General features: G+C 38.1%; 1 protein-coding gene across 2 annotated transcripts in view; it reads right to left on the reverse strand.

Moving 5' to 3' along the window:
• Positions 1 to 18,650, reverse strand: part of Rnf180 (ring finger protein 180) — a 135,830-nt gene that overhangs the window by 24,398 nt on the left and 92,782 nt on the right. For both annotated transcript variants that reach the window (XM_035439137.1, XM_035439136.1), the window contains one exon: positions 7,563 to 7,688. In XM_035439137.1, coding sequence (XP_035295028.1) covers positions 7,563 to 7,688 — 126 coding nt within the window. The remainder of the gene's footprint in view (positions 1 to 7,562; positions 7,689 to 18,650) is intronic.

The following is an 18,650-nucleotide window of genomic DNA, read 5'->3' on the forward strand; positions in this document are numbered from 1 at the left end:
AGCCCATCAGAACTTGACATGTGAATGGGAGTTCATCTAACAACTTGCTTTTAAAGTAGTGTATGCTGATGCAGGCCTTGCTATAGGATTGGCTTCTGAAGAAAAATGTCAAGCTTTAAGTGACTGTGGTGAAAACAGAACCCAACTCTGCTAAAGTAAAAAAAGAAAAGAAAATACCCTTGAGAATTCATAGGACTCCCCCCGACAAAGTTCCCAGGAATAAAGCTGTTGCTATTTAGGGGCTGTAAAGGCAAATGTGTCTTTCAGCTAAAAGGCAATGGTACTAAGTCTACAGTGCATTTAAAATGTCTGGCTTCCCTCTAACTTTCTGAGAAGGTGATTTCTAGGCTATGTTTAAACTCATGCTTTTTGATTGAGCATATGTGTTTTTGTTTTCTATTACAGAAAGACATTCTTTTCCATGAGGGTATTCTTTGCTTTGGATGGAACATGTTTGAACTTATAGCTCCAATCTAACACTTTCAGAACAGCTAATCAACAAATAACACAGTTCCCCTGGCTTTGTTGAGAAATGGATGGGTCTGTCATAAGTACATCTCAGACATCTGTATTTCAGGCGCATGATTATTTCGACCAACAAAATCAGGGCATACGATTTTAAATTCTAACTTGTTTTTGATTCTGTCACAAGAATGGTTAGGAAAAGAATTCAACCTGGAGCTTCTTTGTATTTTTATTGTCAGAAGATTTTAGTACAATTTCTCAGATGTCTTTTGTTTGCACAAATATGAATATGAAATATTCATCATTTTGATTATCTCTCTCTGTCACATACATATATTAATCATTTTTGGGAATTAACAATTTGACTGAAAACCATGTCAGATGGACACTAATAAACCAGGGGGTATTGCCTGGAAATGGAAGGTACCTCAGGAGGAAATCTGTGTGTCAGCCTATCAGTGCAGCTAGACTTGATAAAGCAAACTTTCATTTTACATTTTACTGGACTACTTCCATTTCTTTTCTGAAAATACCATCAACACACACACACACACACACACACACACACACACACACACACACACACACACACACACGAAGTATATGTTGTCTGTGAGAAGAAAGTGATTAAAAAGACATTTCCTTGCTCAGAGTATACTATTTCATAAGCCACAATGGAATGTGTCTATGATGGAAAACATGAGCCAATTTTATGGCTGCATGAATTAAAAAACAGTTGTAAGCTGCTATGGCTAGGAAATTTATAATAATATCATATGTTTATTTTTTTCCCACAAGTGCCCTCTTCTGACTTTCTCTTCCTCTCCGTCTCTGTCTCCCTCTCCCCCACCCTCCCTTTCTCTCACCAAAGTCAGAAACTAAGCAGGAACATAACTTCTTAGGGGACCTACTAACACAGCACAGGTGACTCAAGCTGCTGAGTTCTGTGATGGAAGGAAGAGATAATATTCATTGTGTCTATGAACCTGTTTTGTACAAATATTTTAATTAAGAAGGTTCAATTAACATAAAATTACATGTGATTTCAGGTGAAAGTAATTAGGAATCAAGGGTAAAAATCTTACAGGAGAGCAAAATTCATGTCCTTAAGTAATACAGCAAAAAGGTTAAACGTTAACAAGGTATGAATCATCTTAGTAGAGAACAAAAAGAGTGAGTCCAGAGGGAATAAAAAATAGTTAAGCAGGAGATAACAAGAGACAAAGTAAGGACATAGTAACTCAGTAAGAATTGATAAAAGGAATAACACAACTGACAAATCTGGCAAGACTGGGAGAAACACAATACAGCAGGGCATTTGTAAATATGAACAAAAAGACAGCATTATCTATAGCTACCAGATATAGTAAGATATATTAAAATATTATGAACAACTGCATCAAAACAGATTTGAAAATAGCAAAAAATGAACACATTCCCTAATGAAAAGATAAAAAGATACAACCTTGTAAGTACAAGTGTAGTTTTGAAATATTAACCAAATCAAGCAGTATGCAAAATGATTAAGCAAAATTCATCCCTAGAGCAGAGCAGGAATTTAACCTAAGAAAATTGATCTCAGTCTATCCACTAATGGGGCATAGTGCACTTCAAGACTGGAAGGAGAGCTATGTGTGTGTTTCACAAAACAGTTCCAGAATTAAAACTTTCAGCAAAGTTATTAGCAAAGCAGGAAAGATGAGAGCATGACTAGCAAAGAGTGAGTGCTCCAAATTAAACACTTAGTACTCCATGATGAAGATTTAAACTGTTCTTTAAAAATCTGGGAGGTGCTATCTTATCTTTTGTTTGTTTGGGTTTCTTTGTTTTTTTTTTTTAAATGAGATGGAAATTCCAGCCCATAAAGTCTAGCAAGAAAGCAGAAAGTACGTGCATTAGATTTCAAGATGTTCTATCATTATTAAAGATAATAATGAAATTGTCTTATTGAAAGCTCCCAATGACTTAATTAGAAAATTAGTCAAGTTGTTAGGCAGGAAGTAATTATTTCATATTCATCTATGGTTCTCCAAAACAACAGTTCAGAAATAATCTTAAAGCCCATTGATATTATAATATAAATATTGGGGGAAAGTGGGTTATCACTTGAAAAGATGTGACCCCTTTACAAATACAATATAAGAGGTAGCTCTGAGATAAAGCCTAAACAAGAAAGCTAAAAAGCAAAATTTAAATAAAGAAAAAACTTCAGTGATTTTTTTTTGTGTGATCTGGGTACGAGAAAGAATTTTTTAAATTAAAATCTACAGCATAAATGATCAAACAGAATGGATTTAATTACATCAAAGCTAGAATTTTTACAATGAAGGATACTACATACAACTTTTTTATATAGATGATAAAATGGGGTAATAAATTTGTAGTGTTTATATCCAATGAGGAATATTAAAATTTATAACAATTAAAACATAAAATAAAAAGCCTAAGAAATCCTGGAAACCCAAGGGTGATAGAAGCCTGATTAGAAAGATAAACAAAATATGTGTAAAAAGGCATCCAAAAGATGAAAGTATACTTTAACAGATCTCAAACTGGTAGAGATCATATAATGCAAACACAAGTAACAAGAAGGCTGCATCTGCCAACAGCTGTCATTTGTCACAGGCCTGGGCTCTTCCAGATGCTAACAAGAACTGTTATTGGTCACAGTCAAGGAAAAAAAAAACCTGAAAAAGGAGATTAGATTCAGGGACCTCTTTCTGAAGGGTAAAGGGGAGATATAGAATGATAGGATAACAGGGTAGATTCTTGAGTCTACTTTTGAACAACCACTAATCTCACATATTTTACATTGATATGGATGTTTTTATTTGATACATATTTAAGGTTATTTTTGTTATAGGGTATACATGTTTCTATTTCTGTTTAAGTTATTGTGTCTATGCAGCTCATTTAAAAATATAATGCAAAGTTCTAGTCCTTGAAAATTATTTAGGATAAATACAGGTTAGTAGTTAGTCATCTATAATAATCACACTTATAGTCATAATAAGTATGTTTTCAAGGTGAAACAGAGACATATTTTAAATAGATAAATGGTCTCCAAATACTTCAAAGACTTACAGAATATGGTATTTGAAATGTTCTAATAACATAAGGCTTTCATGACAATGAGACACATCTGTTCCTAGCAGCACCAGTTTACTTCAAAAACAGGATAATGGGCATCCATGAACCTCCTTATAGATTTTGCTTTCATTATGGCAAAGTTAGCCACTGGGTAAAAAAACTGCCTTTGCCTCAACTGCTGAAAGTATGTTGTCCAAATTAGATAAGTAGGGCACAAAAGAAGGCAATTGCTGAATTTTGCCAAGACAAGGTAAGACAGTCCTTTGAAATTCCTGCTTTTTCAGAGAAAAGTCTGTCAAGACATTCTAGGCATGTAGGCTGAAAAGGAACCTTAGAGTGACCGTTCATGAAGCCAGACATCTCTGTCATTTCTTAGTTTTGGAAGTTGCTTGCTCTGCACTTCCTGTTCAATCAGGTAATATTATATCCTTCTTGGGTCTCTGATGGAGATAAAGATCAGATAGTTATAGTTACAGTTTTTCTTGTTATCAAATTCAAAAAAGAAACTCACAAAAGAGGCATAAAGTGTATAAGGTTGAGAGACATAAAAGCTTAAGTTGTTTAAGAAAATGTTTTGAGGTCTAAAGAGATAATTTTGGGATGGTAATACACAGGAGAATGGAGGTTTTTATAGCAGAGCTGCTTGTAAATACAAAACACCAGATAGGTACTCCACTGTTCTTCACTAGAGTATGGATGGTATATTTCCAGAACTGGCCAGAGGTGAGGAACAAAACTCTTTTTACTGAAATGGATGGATTTCAGAAACCAAATATTGAGTGACAAAGCAACTCTAGAACATACATAACTATATTTGTTATCAATGCAAATCTGTAAAAACAAACATAAATAGCCCTGCTATTGTACACAAATGTATTCAGGCTAAAAAATGATAAATATGGGCCATTGAGATGGCTCATCAGGTAAAGGCACCCACAGCCAAGCCTGATGACCTGAGTTTGGTCCCTAGGATTCAAAAGGTGAAAGCCCTGCTCTCCACCCCACCCCCATTCCAGGAAAGCAGGAGGTCAAGAGAGGAGAAGCATGAAAGGTACTTCAGTGATACTCTGTGGCTGATAAGAGCAGTTCATGTTAAAATCCTATGCAGGGATTTTCAAGTCTGACCTGAAGCAGTTACAGAGAATTCGCCTGCTGGGTTCACTGCAGAAAACTACCTTTGCACATCAAGCTTGGTGCCAGCAAATGCATTATGTTCTCTGCAGGAATAGGGAGTGGCAGGCAGTCTCAGGACCCAGCTGCCTGTGCATTTAGATCCTAATGGGTGTGGCTTTTTTCTTTTTAGTTTGATGCCTTGGGCAAGAGACTTGAAGCACTTCTGCAGAAGTTTCCTTTTGGAGGACTAAAGGGGATACCTTGAAGATACTCCCCTCTACCATGTCTTACTCCCTAGTCTGTTTGACCCCAAGATCCATACAACTGCTAGAGCCCACAGTGAGCAGAACCCCACTTTGGCTCTCTTCACCTGGTCCTGGATTCAGCACTGTTCTACAGATGAAAGAAGAGTGGGTATCCTCTACCATTTTAGAGTCTTGTTTATGCTCCTGAAGAGATATAGTTTTGTTCTTTCCTCTTGGTTTGCTTCTGTACTTGGCTGACTATGGGCAGCTCAGCTCTTCCACAGCTCAGCTGATCTGGTGGCAGTGACACATTTCTTAAGTTGGGTGATGTAATAAAGCTACTTTGAACTTCCTCCACAAAAAAGTCTTAGAAATTAAGTTTCATGGACATCCCATGAGAGCAAAAATAGGGCAAAAAGATAAGCATCTGCTTTAATGATGACCTAGGAATGGAAGAAGGCAAGCAGGAAAGTACAGAGCAGGGTAACAGCTAGGAGAGGGACTTTAACTCTGGTGTAAGAGTAGATGTGGAGGCAGGTCTCTGTAATCCCAGGCCTCAGGAGGCTGAGGCAGAAGGACCCCAAGTTCAAGGCCATCATGATCTACCAAAAAATATTCTGTTTCAAAGATAAAAGAAAATGCGTTGGGCAGGTAGAAAGAATATAAGAGGATGCTTTGAAGGTCATAAACTAAATTATGAATTTTTATCTTTTGGGGTATAAAATACTTTAATGATGGTTCTTCTTGGATTTTATTATCTCTTAGTTTGGGGCTTAAAACCTACTTATACTGAGTCCCCAGATAATGAACTTTTAGTTAATAATCACATCATACAGAAGTATATACTTATGTATGCCCTAAAGCTACTTTCTTTACTCAAAGCACAGTATATAGTTGGTGCTTAAAAATCCTTGCTTCAGGACTTTGAGAGCCCATCCCACATGGAAGGGTGCTCTCTCAGCCTGGACACATGGGGGAGGGCCTAGACCTGCCTAGGATGATATATGACAGACTTTGATAAACCTCCATGGAGGGCCTTACCCTCCCTGGGGAGCAGAGGGGGGATGACGTGGGGGGGGCTGGTGGGAGGTTGGGGGAAGGGGAGGTAGAGGGAGAAGGGATTGACATGTGAAGCAAGCATGCTTCTAATTTGAACTAATAAAAAAATAAAAAAATCCTCGCTTCAAATGTAAGTGAATTTGTGCACATTTTTTTTTTTTTTGCCTTTTTCATACACACTCTGCATGCATCTGCTTTGGTCTGTCAATGCCAGACTGATGTGGTTGAGATTATGTAGCTCTTCCTGGTCCCTAAAGAACATGGCTCCCGTATCTGGACTTTCCCTGATGACACTGTAAGTGGTAAATACAGGGCTGGGGGTAAAGTAACTGCTGTGAAATTATGAGGAACTAAAAGCCAGGTCCAGTAGTATGCATTTTTAGCTTCAGTGTTGTAGGAAGGGGTTAGATAGATCCCAGGGGTTCACTGGCAAGACAGAACTCACCCAAAACAGTGAGTTCAAGGCTCACTGAGAGACCCTGGCTGACAAAAAGCTAGAGAGAGATAGAGGTAGACACTTGACATCGACTTCCACCTGCATATAAGCATGGGTGAGTGCATTTGCATGCACAGGTGCACACACATGCATACCCTCCACACTCAAACAAACATACTAAATAACAAAACTCAATGGTAGTTCATGTTTCAACAAATAACAGCTCTATAAAATACGAAATTATATTTCATGGCCACACTGTAACACATCTCAAAACTGATGTAGAGTTCAGAGATTGCTTTGCATTTAGTCCCATTAACTATAAATTTATACTGTGCTTTCTGTCACACTAGCTTATTTAATCTTTACCATATCCCTATCAATTAGGTACAATAGATCAAACTATTCTAACTTTACAGATCCAAAAAGAAGCAAAAAGTGGTTTACTTGGCATTCCTGAAGTCATGTTATTTAGACCTGAACCCAGAAACTGGTATTCCCAGAGTACAGTGCCTTTCTGTGAAACTCTATGCATACAGCTGTGTCCCTTTTTATTTTTCCTAAAGGTGCAATCGAAAGATATGAAAACTAGATAAATATAGTGTATGTTAATAAGTGATCTTAATAATTAATCTTCTTCTAGTATGCTATACTTTTACTAAACACAGCTTTTGTCAAATTAGTTACTTGTTGAAAAGTCCATTTGTTCTCAAATGTATTTTAACAGATAGGTAAAACATAAAAATTATACATATTAATGGATACCATGTTATATAGTATTCAAATCAAGTTAAACATATTTTCACTTCAAACATTTGTCATTCCTGTATGGTAAAAACATATAAAATTCCTCCTCATACATCCCTGAAATATCTAGAGCCTTGTTATCTATCTGCCTCATTGATCACCTTCCTCTATGCTATCCCCAGGCAAAGTCAATTCAATCATGTTGTCTCTCCAATTTACTTTTCCTATAAAATATTCCTTTTTTTCATTTGTACTTGTAGCTTTCAGCAAAGAGATTATCATCAAAGTGCTTGAAAGTGACCAGTGCAGACAGGGGGCTCAAGCAACATCTCTAATTAGGAAGTGCTGTGAGACCCTGTGTGAACAGAGTCGATCAACTGCTTTTGTCGTTGGATTTGTTTCCTTACCTCCAAAAAGATGGAATCCTTTTTTGCAGCTTGGCAAGGGCCACTTGGCAGAGCTGGATTTCTGAAAGCTTTGTTTTATTTTCAAATATTCCTTGGTAAAGAAGGTCTTTGTGGCATTGTTCAGTTCTAGAGTAAAGGGAAAGAAAAACATCATTTTAAGCATTAATTTGAATAAAAGTCAAGAGTGTGATAAATTATCATAGATTTTGATAATAAATTCAGAACTTTTTGAGTCTGTAAATATAAAAATGTATTTTAAAATCTCCAGTATGTCACCAGATTTCTGTTTGATGTGGCTTTGAAACTATGCTTACAGACAGAATGTGTGTTTACTGAGAAGCATTTGCAACAGGAGCCCACGCCAAGCACAGTGTGTTGTCAAGAGGACAGCAGACTCAAGGACAGAAGTAAACAGGTTTCGGGAAATAACCCAGTACCAAGTCAGTAATCGTATAGCCAGAGGGTGACAAGGGCTTAGGGGTGAGAGTGAAAAGAAAACCTGTTTCAGATCGTTCGACTTCATAATGTGTTTAACTCTTTGTAAGGATGTACTGCACATTTACAGCGTGTACTGCTGCAGATCAGAGCAACCTTTAAAATGTCAAAGTGCATCCTCAAGATTTCAGAAGCTTTGCTAATGAGTTAAAAAGGGAATATTTATTTGAAGTACCCACAGGCCAACCAAAGGTTACACATGGTCTTCCCTTCAAACAGCAGACAGTCTGAGAGTCACAGGGCCACACAAGGGCAGGCAGGCATTGCCAAAGCCTGACTTCTCCATGCAGAAGCTCTCCTTGGAGAGGTCAGGGCAGGGCTGCTAGCAATTGAGAGAAACAACCGGCTTCTTCATCAACCACCTGCTCTTACTTTCAACCCCAAATGAGTCCATGCAGCACCTGGCCCCTCTTTGGTTTCTTTACTACCTCTACCTCTGAGGCACAGCCTACTCCAATTGCATATTTTTACCTATTGTCTCTATTTTTACTTATCACTGCCTTAGGTTGATTCTCAAGAAAGTCAAAAGAAAAACTATTTCACAAGTTTACATTAGCCACTAAAGGAACAGTGTAAAAAAATAGATTAGATAAGTGAAGCTATGCATGAAGGTTGCAACTCCAGCTCCATTCCTGAATCTATACCTGTTGGCCAATAATTCAAGCACACCAGTTAGAAAAGGGGATTGTAGTCTGTATGCATATGTAAGTTGGGCTTGTTAAGGCTTCTGCACTCTTTTGTCCTTGTGTGTTTAAACACATCAATGCTTTTGGGGTGGATATCCTTATGCTGTTTTCTGCAGAAATGCACAGATACTTTTACTGAAGTCCACTCTGTCCACTACCAACGACAGCCTCTTTAGTCATAACAATGCTCTCCTGGCTAAGAGGAATCATCACCATCTCACACCCCTGTGCTATTCCCACTCCTGGAAAGGAGAACAGAGGCCATGGAATGACCTGGAACATCACCTTCCAGGGCTAATGATTTTAATTTGCATAATTTTCCAACAAATCAAGTATCTGGTAAGTCATATTGTGTTGGCCATTAGGGAAAAATCACACAACATTCTAAATGCCTTCATAAATAGACCAAGGTGATAAGGGAATGAAGATTTCATGTTAGAGACTATATAAACAAAGCAAAACCGGCTGTAATACAAGAATTCTTATTATTCCCCCCTCTTCCTCCTGGGAATATTGTAACCAAATTCTAAAATGGTCACTCAGTAAGCAGAGGCACTATCACACACTCTCTCCTGTTTTAAAACTTATTTGGAAATATAATTGAACTTTGGTAAAAAAACGAATTTAAGAAATGTAAAAGCCCGCCAGAAGCTTTTTCTGGGAGAAGATGTGAAAAGTGACATCAATAATGGTGCCTATATTCTTCTTCACCTGGGCTTTAGGGAACTCAATAGACAGTGTGCTTTCCAAAAATCAGTGTAGTGGAATACTCAGGTAACATACTGAGGCTAAACAAATGAAGAAAGTATGATTAGAGCAATTGTTTTAATTTGCAAGATACATGGCAACTGTCCCTGTACATGCTCCCGCATGCCTGCAGCATGCTCTTGTGAAACTGATACTTTGGGATGATTTTATTTGCTACACTTGATCAGAAAGACATGTGGACAAGAGGAGATCAGGAAACCATTACTGCAATTGTTGCTGGGTCAAATAAGAGCTGGGCTTAATGCTTTTTAACTGTAGGGCTCTCCATCAGCCACTGAGCTGCTTTTAATATCCACTTCCCACCTAATCTCTAGCAAAACAATTTGGTCTGTGACCTACTATGTGACTGGTACTTTGATGATATATTTAGGGATAGAGATTACTTGAATCTAATTCTGTCTAAAGAGCATTGTATTAGAACCATGCTTTCAAAATGCCTGGGTAGGTGTCAAAATCACTGAGACACTGCTAAAAAGGCATATTCATCTGGACTGTGTGGGGCAGCACTGATGCTTATGTGGGCTATGAGTCTGTTTTCTTTAACAAGCCCCTTGAATGTTTCTGATTCATAGGTAGAGGCGATTAGGCACTGGGAAAAATGACCTTAAAGCCTTTTTGGTTGTGATACTATTTAGATGTGCTAAGCCTTATCTTCTATAAACCTGAGTAGTACCCTTCCTTACCCAGGGAAGATATGCTCCTATAGATATACGTATTGTTCCATCTCAGTGGCATTTAGGCTTGAAAATTCAGGCATCAGCAACAAACAGAACATCCAACATTACAATTCTTAAAATAACCTGCAAGAAACACCAAGAACAAGTGGGAGGCAGGAGAGAGGTGACATACCATCTGTATCCCCTTCAGCTGCTACTACCTATTGGAGAGCAAATGCTTCTTTTGTTTTTAACAGAATTACATTTTATTTATTTACTGCATGTGTTTCAGAGGGCTGTGGTGGATTTATCTAAGTTATTCTAATATCAATGAAAACTTGAGATTCAGATACTGGGATTAAAACCTCATAGATCCAAAGAGCCGCAGAGGAAAGATCAGCTGGCCCTAACTCTCCACGCTTACCAGATTGAGAGGGCAGAGGACTTCTCTAAGCCCCTTCATATATCTTCCTGTGCCCCCACATCTGGGTCCTCCAACCTCCAAACCTCTATGGCTATTTCCAGTCAGCCAGTAGCTGACACATGACCTCTAATTCAAGGTAAAATTCATTAACAACCTCAGAGTGTCAATGCAAACAAATATCTCACAGCAGGGTTGCAGCCTGCCCTAGCTTGGGTGTGAGGGTTAGGAGTAGGTTCTCTTCTGCTATGTGGGTCCTGGAGACTGAACTCAGTCATCCAGCTTGGTGATAAGTGCCTTTACCAGATGAACCATCTGGACAGCTCAGAGTAAGGGCTTCTCATTACAAAGTATACTAGAACTTGTTAGATACAATCAATACTCAGTACTATTGAATGTGCTAGAAAATATTAAAATCTGTAAGTCTTTCTGATGATATACTTAGTTAAATGTGGTGATAATAATAGTGGAAACTGTAGCATCTTTATGTGATGATTTCATTTAAAAAAAAGTAATTACTCAGGGCTGGGGAGATAGCTCATCTGGTAACATACCTTCTATGTGTGGTGTGGATGAGAATGACTCCCATAAGCTCATATATTTGAGTACTTAGTCCCAAGTGGGTGGAATTGTTTGGGAAAGATTAGGAGGTGTGGTCTTGTTGGAGGAGGTTTGCCACTGGGGTTGACTATGAGGTTTCAAAAGCCCACACCATTCTCAGTTAGCTCTCTTGCTTCATGATTGTGGATCAAGATTTAAGCTCTTAGCTTTTGCTCCAGTGCCAGGCTGCTGCCTTGCTCCCTGCCATGATGATCGTAAGCTCCAAACAAATTCTTGTGTAAATTGCCTTGGTCATAATTAAACTTGCTGCCAATAGCAGTGAAATGGTTGCATCTTAATGTGATGCTTCTGTAAAAGACAAAGTAATTACTAGGAGATGGAGAGGAGGCTCGGTAAAGTACTTGCCATGTAGGCATTAGTTCTTGAGCTCCATCCCCAGCATCCACGGAGGCTGGATGCAGGAGCACATGAGTATAAGCCCAGTACTAGAGAGGTACACACAGGTGCCAGGTGGATCCCTGGAGCTTGCTGGCCTGCCTGGCTGGCCAATCAGTGAACTCCAGGTTCAAGGAAAGACCCTGTCTCAAAAACAAAATCGACAGCAACTGAAGCCATGCAAAAATTAATCAATAGCTTACCCACGAACACAGGCACACATACACATACACACACCCACACACTTGAATAATAAATTTGACAGGTAAAATAAGGGAATTATCATTTCCTGGATATATTTGAGGGTTATATATAACCATAATTTACATCATTACAGGGCCATTACTATTGGGTTTCATTAACAATAAGGAAGGAACAACTACAAATGTAATAGAGTAATTTTGGAGTATAGATTATGTCAATATGGTGTCTGTTTTTGTTTGTTTGTTTGTTTGTTTGTTTGTTTTGGAAACAGGGTCTTACTATATAGACCTGTCTGGCCTGGAACTCTCTGTGTAGGCCAGGTTGGCCTCAAACTCACAAAGGTCTGCTACTTGCTGAGTGCTGGGATTAAATGCCTGTGCCATACAGCCAGCTTTTCAGTTTTATTTCAGCTTTTGACTTTATTTGGTAATTTTATATTTAAACACTTCGCTGTTGTTAAGCAAATGTTTGTTAAGCACATTTTCTAGCATCCTGCTAACTGTAGAAGTGAAATCTATGCAACTGTCATGGAGCCTGTATTCTACTGTATCAGGTAAAAAGACAATCTTAATGCTGTGAGCTAAGGGTTCTTCACAGGGTTAATCCAGGGTGGTGGCATGGAAGATTATAAATACAAGGCAGAGTCTATTAGACAGGTCCAGTAGTATTAGACTCTAACTTAAAATGCTGAAAGATATGTGGCCAGGTATCTCATTCAGATCATTAAATCCTTGCTAACCCATTTCTAACTTTTCTCATTATTACAAAACCCTTCCCCTCACAATTAATATCTTAGTCCTATATTGTTTGACACATGATTTTTAATTTTTTTCCCAGGAATACAAAGAATATCCAAGAGAAAGAGATGCATGTAAAAGTTGTGACAGTAATAGGCTACTTCTCTCAGAGTTTGAGATTCTTTCAGTGGAGGTACAATTCCCTACAGGGTCCATTAGCTTCTGTGTATATTATATATTATTCACAGACATTATTTGGTTCTAGGAGACTAATGTATGGACTACAGATTACTATGTTTGTATGTGTATATACTATACATTACTATGTATTTGCAAGGAGTAAACAAAAGATGGATTTGGATTCCCAGTGAGTGGTCGCTGGTGTAAGAAGCACACATCTAAAAAAATCAATTCTCTGCAGCTGCTGCGAATTGCTTGTTACTCCATTTGATTTAAATTTACTGATGCTGTAAGCAGTGGTTCTCAACCTGTGGGTTGCCACCCCTTTGGAGGCCGCGCACCAGATATTTACATCACAATTTTTTAACAGTATCAAAAGTACAGTTATGAAGTAGCAACTAAATATTTTATGGTTGATGGCCACTCCAACATGAGGAACTGTATTAAAGGGTGGCAGCATTAGGAAGGTTGAGAACCACTGCTTTATGAAGTGTTCTTGGAATGTTGTTTGCCACTTTCTAGGGTATATAATCCAAATAGTTTCCTTGCATTGCTTAGCAATGGAAAGAGTGAGGTTGAGTTAAGAAACTATGTCAAGCACATCTGCGCTCTCTCCCTTCTTTACACAGGAATGGAGGTGGGTTGACATGTTTTACATTAGGACATACTTTGTTGCAAAGCAATGAAAATTCACAAACTGCTTCCAAGCTATTTTCAGGACTCCAGGGCAATAATTATTTGCACCTCTTCAAGAAGCATGAGAAAGTTCCATTTGAAACACTCCTATTAAAATGCATTTTGTATACATTCAAGACACATCAAAATGGTGTGAACAAGGTAAAGTTGGGTCTGTTGTTACAGTCTAGATTCGACTGAAAGTTACCAGTTTCAATTACAGAAATACAGAAGGTAAGATAGAGCAGTTTAATCACTGGGCTAGTTCTTCAGGCCTGGGGAGTTCTTACTATGTGGTAATTGAAGATCTGCTACTTACTGGGAATCCTAAGGGATTTGCACGCTGGGAAAACAGCCAACCAGGACTCTCATTGAATTCTGAGGAATCTTAACCTACACATGCTTGCCAAGTAACTCTGAATCTGATTTTCATACCTTTCCTTGTGAATCATTCACTCACAATTAAATCTACTGTGGGGAGGTACCATTCTGCAACTAAATAATTTATCCTCAAGAGACACAAAACAGGGACAAAAACAAACCCATGCTCACTTTGTCATGTTGTCAAAATGGAGTTAGAGTTTATAACTCAGTCATCATCGAGAGTAACCTATGCTTAGTGGATTTTTAATATTTAGGAGCTCTTGTTATTACCAAGATAAACTTTTGTTGAAATTTTGTTTGGTTGATTACATTTTTCCCTTTATAATTTGGTAGCACAATATTTGGTTTTTATAATATAATTAAATGTAATGGTGTGCCAGAGTAGAGAAAGAGTTATGATGATATTTTAACTCTTTAGTTAAGAGGTTAAAGAAAAAAGACTTTTACTTTCTTAATTTTTAATATATCTTGATATACATTATATATATATATATATATTATACATTTTGATAATATTCTTCTCTTCACCTACCACAAATTTTCTCAAAAAAACCAAAACCCAGTACAACAACAAAACCACCCTAAACCAAAAAAACAAAACACCAACCAAAACAACCACAAAGCCTCCAAACTGTAACCAAATAAAAACACACAGAAAAACTGTGGAGTCCATTATATGTTGGTCAACTATTCCTGAACATGAGGCCTGCCCTGAAGTGGTTAATATTCCTAGTATCACTCCATTGGAGAAAACTGTTTTTCCCTCTCCAAGAAGATATAAATGAGAGTTTTGTTGTTAACCTTTACCTTAGTGCTTAGGTTTTCTACTCATTCACTTAAAATATAACAAAATGAAGCACAATAAGACAAAACAAAAACTATCACATTGAAGTTGAACAAGACAAACAGAAGGAAAAAAAAAGTGCAAGAAAAGGCATAAGAGTCAGAGATCCACTCTTTGGCAAACTCAGGAATCTCATAAAAACACTAAAAACTGATACAGACCCCTGCAGGCCCCTTTCAAGCTGCTACAGTCTCTGTGAGTTCATGTGAACATTGCTCATGTTTATTTAGAGGGCCTTGTTTTCTTGGTTTCCTCCACTCTTTCCCCCTCCACTTCTGTAGGGTTCCCTGAGCCTGGGGGGGGGGGGGGGGGGGGGGATTTTACTGGCATATCCCTTGTAGGGCTGAGTGTTCCAAGGTCTCTCACTCTCTGCTTAATGTCTGGCTGTGGGGCTCTATCTCTGTTTCCCATCTGCTGCATGAGGAAGCTTCTCTGATGATGGCTGAACAAGACACTAATTTTTGAGTGTAGCTGAATATTATCAGGAGATATTTTATCACAACATTTTCCCCTCATTTTTAGACCAGTGGTATTTTGTTTTTCTATAGGTCCTGGCCTTTCTAGTGTCAGGTTACTAGTCACCCAAGCAGTGTTGGAGATACATTCAATCCCAAGGGCCTTAAGTCAAATCTGTTATTGGTTGGTTAATCCCATAAGTTTATGTCAACATTGCCCTATCATATCTTATAGGTAGTGAAGGAATGCAGGTAAAGTGTTTGTGGCTGGCATGGTGTTTATGTTTCTCTTTTGATAGTGCTGATCAGTCAAACTGGATGTCTGCATGTAGAAGAATCAAATAGAATCCCAAAAGAATACTTATCAGCCTACACAAAACTCAACTCCAAAAGGATCAAAGACCTCAACATAAAACCAGATACACAGAACCTGACAGAAGAGACAATGGGAATAAGCTTGAACTCATTGGTACAGGAAATCACTTTCTGAACAGAACACTGTTAGCACAGGCACTAAAATCAACAATTAATGAGTTGAACTTCACGAAACTGAGAAGTTTCTGCGTGCCAAAGGACACTGTCATTCATACAAAGCAGCAGCCTACAATGGGAAATACTTTCACCAACTATATATCTGATAGAGAACTAATATCCAAAATATATAAAGAACTCAAGAAACTAAATATCAAGAAAACAAATAACCCAGTTAAAAAGGGGATACAGATCTAAACAGAGAAATCTCAATAGAGGAAATGCAAATGGCTGAGAAACAAATGTTCAACATCCTTAGCTATCAGGGAAATGTAAATCAAAACTACTTTGAGATTCCTCTCTTAGGGTCCTTCTTGTTTATTAGCTTCTCTGGCATTGTGGATTGTCTTACACCTGTCAGAATAGCTAAGATCAATAACACCACTGACAGTTCATACTGAAGAGGACGTGGAATAGAGGAACACTCCTCCATTGCTGGTAGGAGTGAAAACTTCTATAGCCACAAAAGAAATCAGTGTGGTGGTTCCTTGGGAAGTTGGGAATCAATCTGCCTTGAGATCCACCTACACCACTCATGGGCATATACCCCATGTTATCACAGAGATACTTGCTCACCCATGTTCATTATTGCTCTCTTCATGATAGGCAGAGATAGGAAATAACTCGATTCCCCTGAACAGAAGAATGGATAAAGAACAAAATGGAAAACTCTGCCCCTTCCCCCTTTCCCTTTTTGGTTTTTCAAGACAAGGTTTCTCTGTATATCTCTGGCTGTTCTAGATCTCACTCTGTAGACCAGGCTGGCCTCAGAAATCCTTCTGCCTCTGCCTCCCTGAGTGCTAGGATTTAAGGCCTGCACCACCACCTCCTGGCATGGAAAACTACTTTTTATTGTCACAACATTTAACCAAACATTTTACCTCAGACAATTATATTTATTCTGGATTACCAAGTCTTTTGGTAGCTTTAGAACTTTGAAAAATTATTTAAGCTTTATTCAGGAATGACAATTTTGCACACGATAGAAAAGTCAAAAGGAAATCTACCTAATTGAACCCAGTTTAACACTAACATTTTGGGGGCTCTTAGAATGCTGCAGACAAAATGCTAAGCATTTTACTTTTTAGGACAAGGTTTTTGAAAGCTATAGAAAGGATTCATTAGTGGTTCCTCAGAGGTGATTAATAGATAACCATGGCTTAACAAAATCCAGAATTCTTTTATTGTAAGAAGAAATACAACTTTATTCTCCCTTTCCACTATTACAACTCCATGTTCCTGATTTGTTTAAGTTATTTAGTTAATTTAGGTGATCGAGAGACAAGGTTTTACTCTGTATCCCCAACTGCTATATAGCCTGTCCTGTCCTGAAGCTCCCAGTGGTCCTTCTATCTCAGCCTCCCAAATTATGCGTAGAGGTATGACCCACCACACTGGGCCACATTATTGTGTAAAAATAGTTAAAGCAACACACTTCAATTGTTAAAAATATCAAGTGGTACAGCCAAGGTCAATGAAAAAATGGAAGGAAAATAAATAAAGAAGGTGGTGGTATACATTAGTAGCTGCAGCTCTGTGGGAGCCTTAGGCTGGATGTTTCCTTGAGCCAGCAGGCAGAGTTAGCCTGAACAACACTGGAGATGCCATCTCCTAAAACTACAGTGGGTGATCTGCTCTTTTTACCTAGCTCACTCCCAGGAACTCTGTTAAGTCATTTCAGGGCTTTTATTTCCAGAGATGAATCTCCATATGTATGAGCCAATGTTTTACAGATATTGGTTTGTAAGCCATTAATATTCGAAGTGATAGTAGATAAGATTGAACATTTATAGTTATCACTTATGTTGAAGGTATAATAGAGGATATAAACTAGACCATCAAATCAATAAAGTCACAGACATATTGCTAAGGATAAGGCTAAAATAAACACTTAACAATTATTTTGGTAAGAAAAATAACTACTGATATGTGACCAGAGTAAAGTTTATAAAGGTGGTACAAAGATGACAGAACTCCAAGAAGCCATACTTTAAATACCGTGAATATTTTGTTATTTCTTTTCATAATAAAAATTCATTTCCATATATTGAAGCTTAGGAGTGACTGCTGTAGAAGACAAATTGACACAGTCAAATAGCCTTCCTGATACAATCAGTACGAGTTTCAGAGGCAGAGATTATTCTATATGAGATGAATTGAAAAAAAAACGGAATAATAGAGGCATGAATATAAGTAAACCCAGAACCACATTAAAATAATAATTAATAGAGGAGACTTAGTGGTGTCGACTCAGAGAAACTATGAAATGACCTTCCTACAAATTTGGACATGACCAAGACAGATCACACATGGTCACACTAAAAAGAGGATAGAAAAAGTGTGATATTTTTGGTGATAAGCTGTATGTCCTGGATGGAGTCACGTAGGACATCAGAAGGTCAGACAGAAACAGAATAATTCAGAATTATTTGGGAATGTCCCAAAAGCTACAGGATGTGGCTACCCTGCTGCCTAAATTCATGTAGCCTCCCTGTGAGGGCAAAAACATCTCTGATGGTATATCATGTTTCCCATTAGTGCTTAGAGTCTCAGGTTTAGTGTAAATGCTATTCCCCTGCTTGTTGTGAGATTTCCACACACAAGGGTGATAATTAGCTAATACTATTTCTTTGTATCTGCTTATCCCTTCTGAGTTCCACTGTAGTCCAGAGTACTGGAACCGGAGGTTGAGGAGGTAGTCAATAGGGGAAGGTTGGCTGAGAAGAGAAAAATATTAGGACAAGGGTAGTAACCTTTCTCTAGGATCCGGGAGTATTGTGAATAGGAAATGGGTGGGGAGTAGTGAGTGATTTTATAGTAGATGTACTGACTCTGTGACTCCATTCCAATATCTGAGACATTCCCCTGTTCTGTGCAATTTACAGGGTCTCTCACAACATGGACCTTGAGTCTATTAGTCAGAATGCTAGCAAGAAGATCCTCATCCGCCTCCCCCTTTTGATGTATCTACTTTAAAGACTGTTTTTAATTTTGATGCAGTCTAATTTATCTATTTCCTTTGAATGACAGTGCCCTAGGTGTTGTATCTAAGAAAA

The sequence above is a fragment of the Cricetulus griseus genome, chromosome 2 (assembly GCF_003668045.3).
Source record: "Cricetulus griseus strain 17A/GY chromosome 2, alternate assembly CriGri-PICRH-1.0, whole genome shotgun sequence".
Taxonomy (NCBI): domain Eukaryota; kingdom Metazoa; phylum Chordata; class Mammalia; order Rodentia; family Cricetidae; genus Cricetulus; species Cricetulus griseus.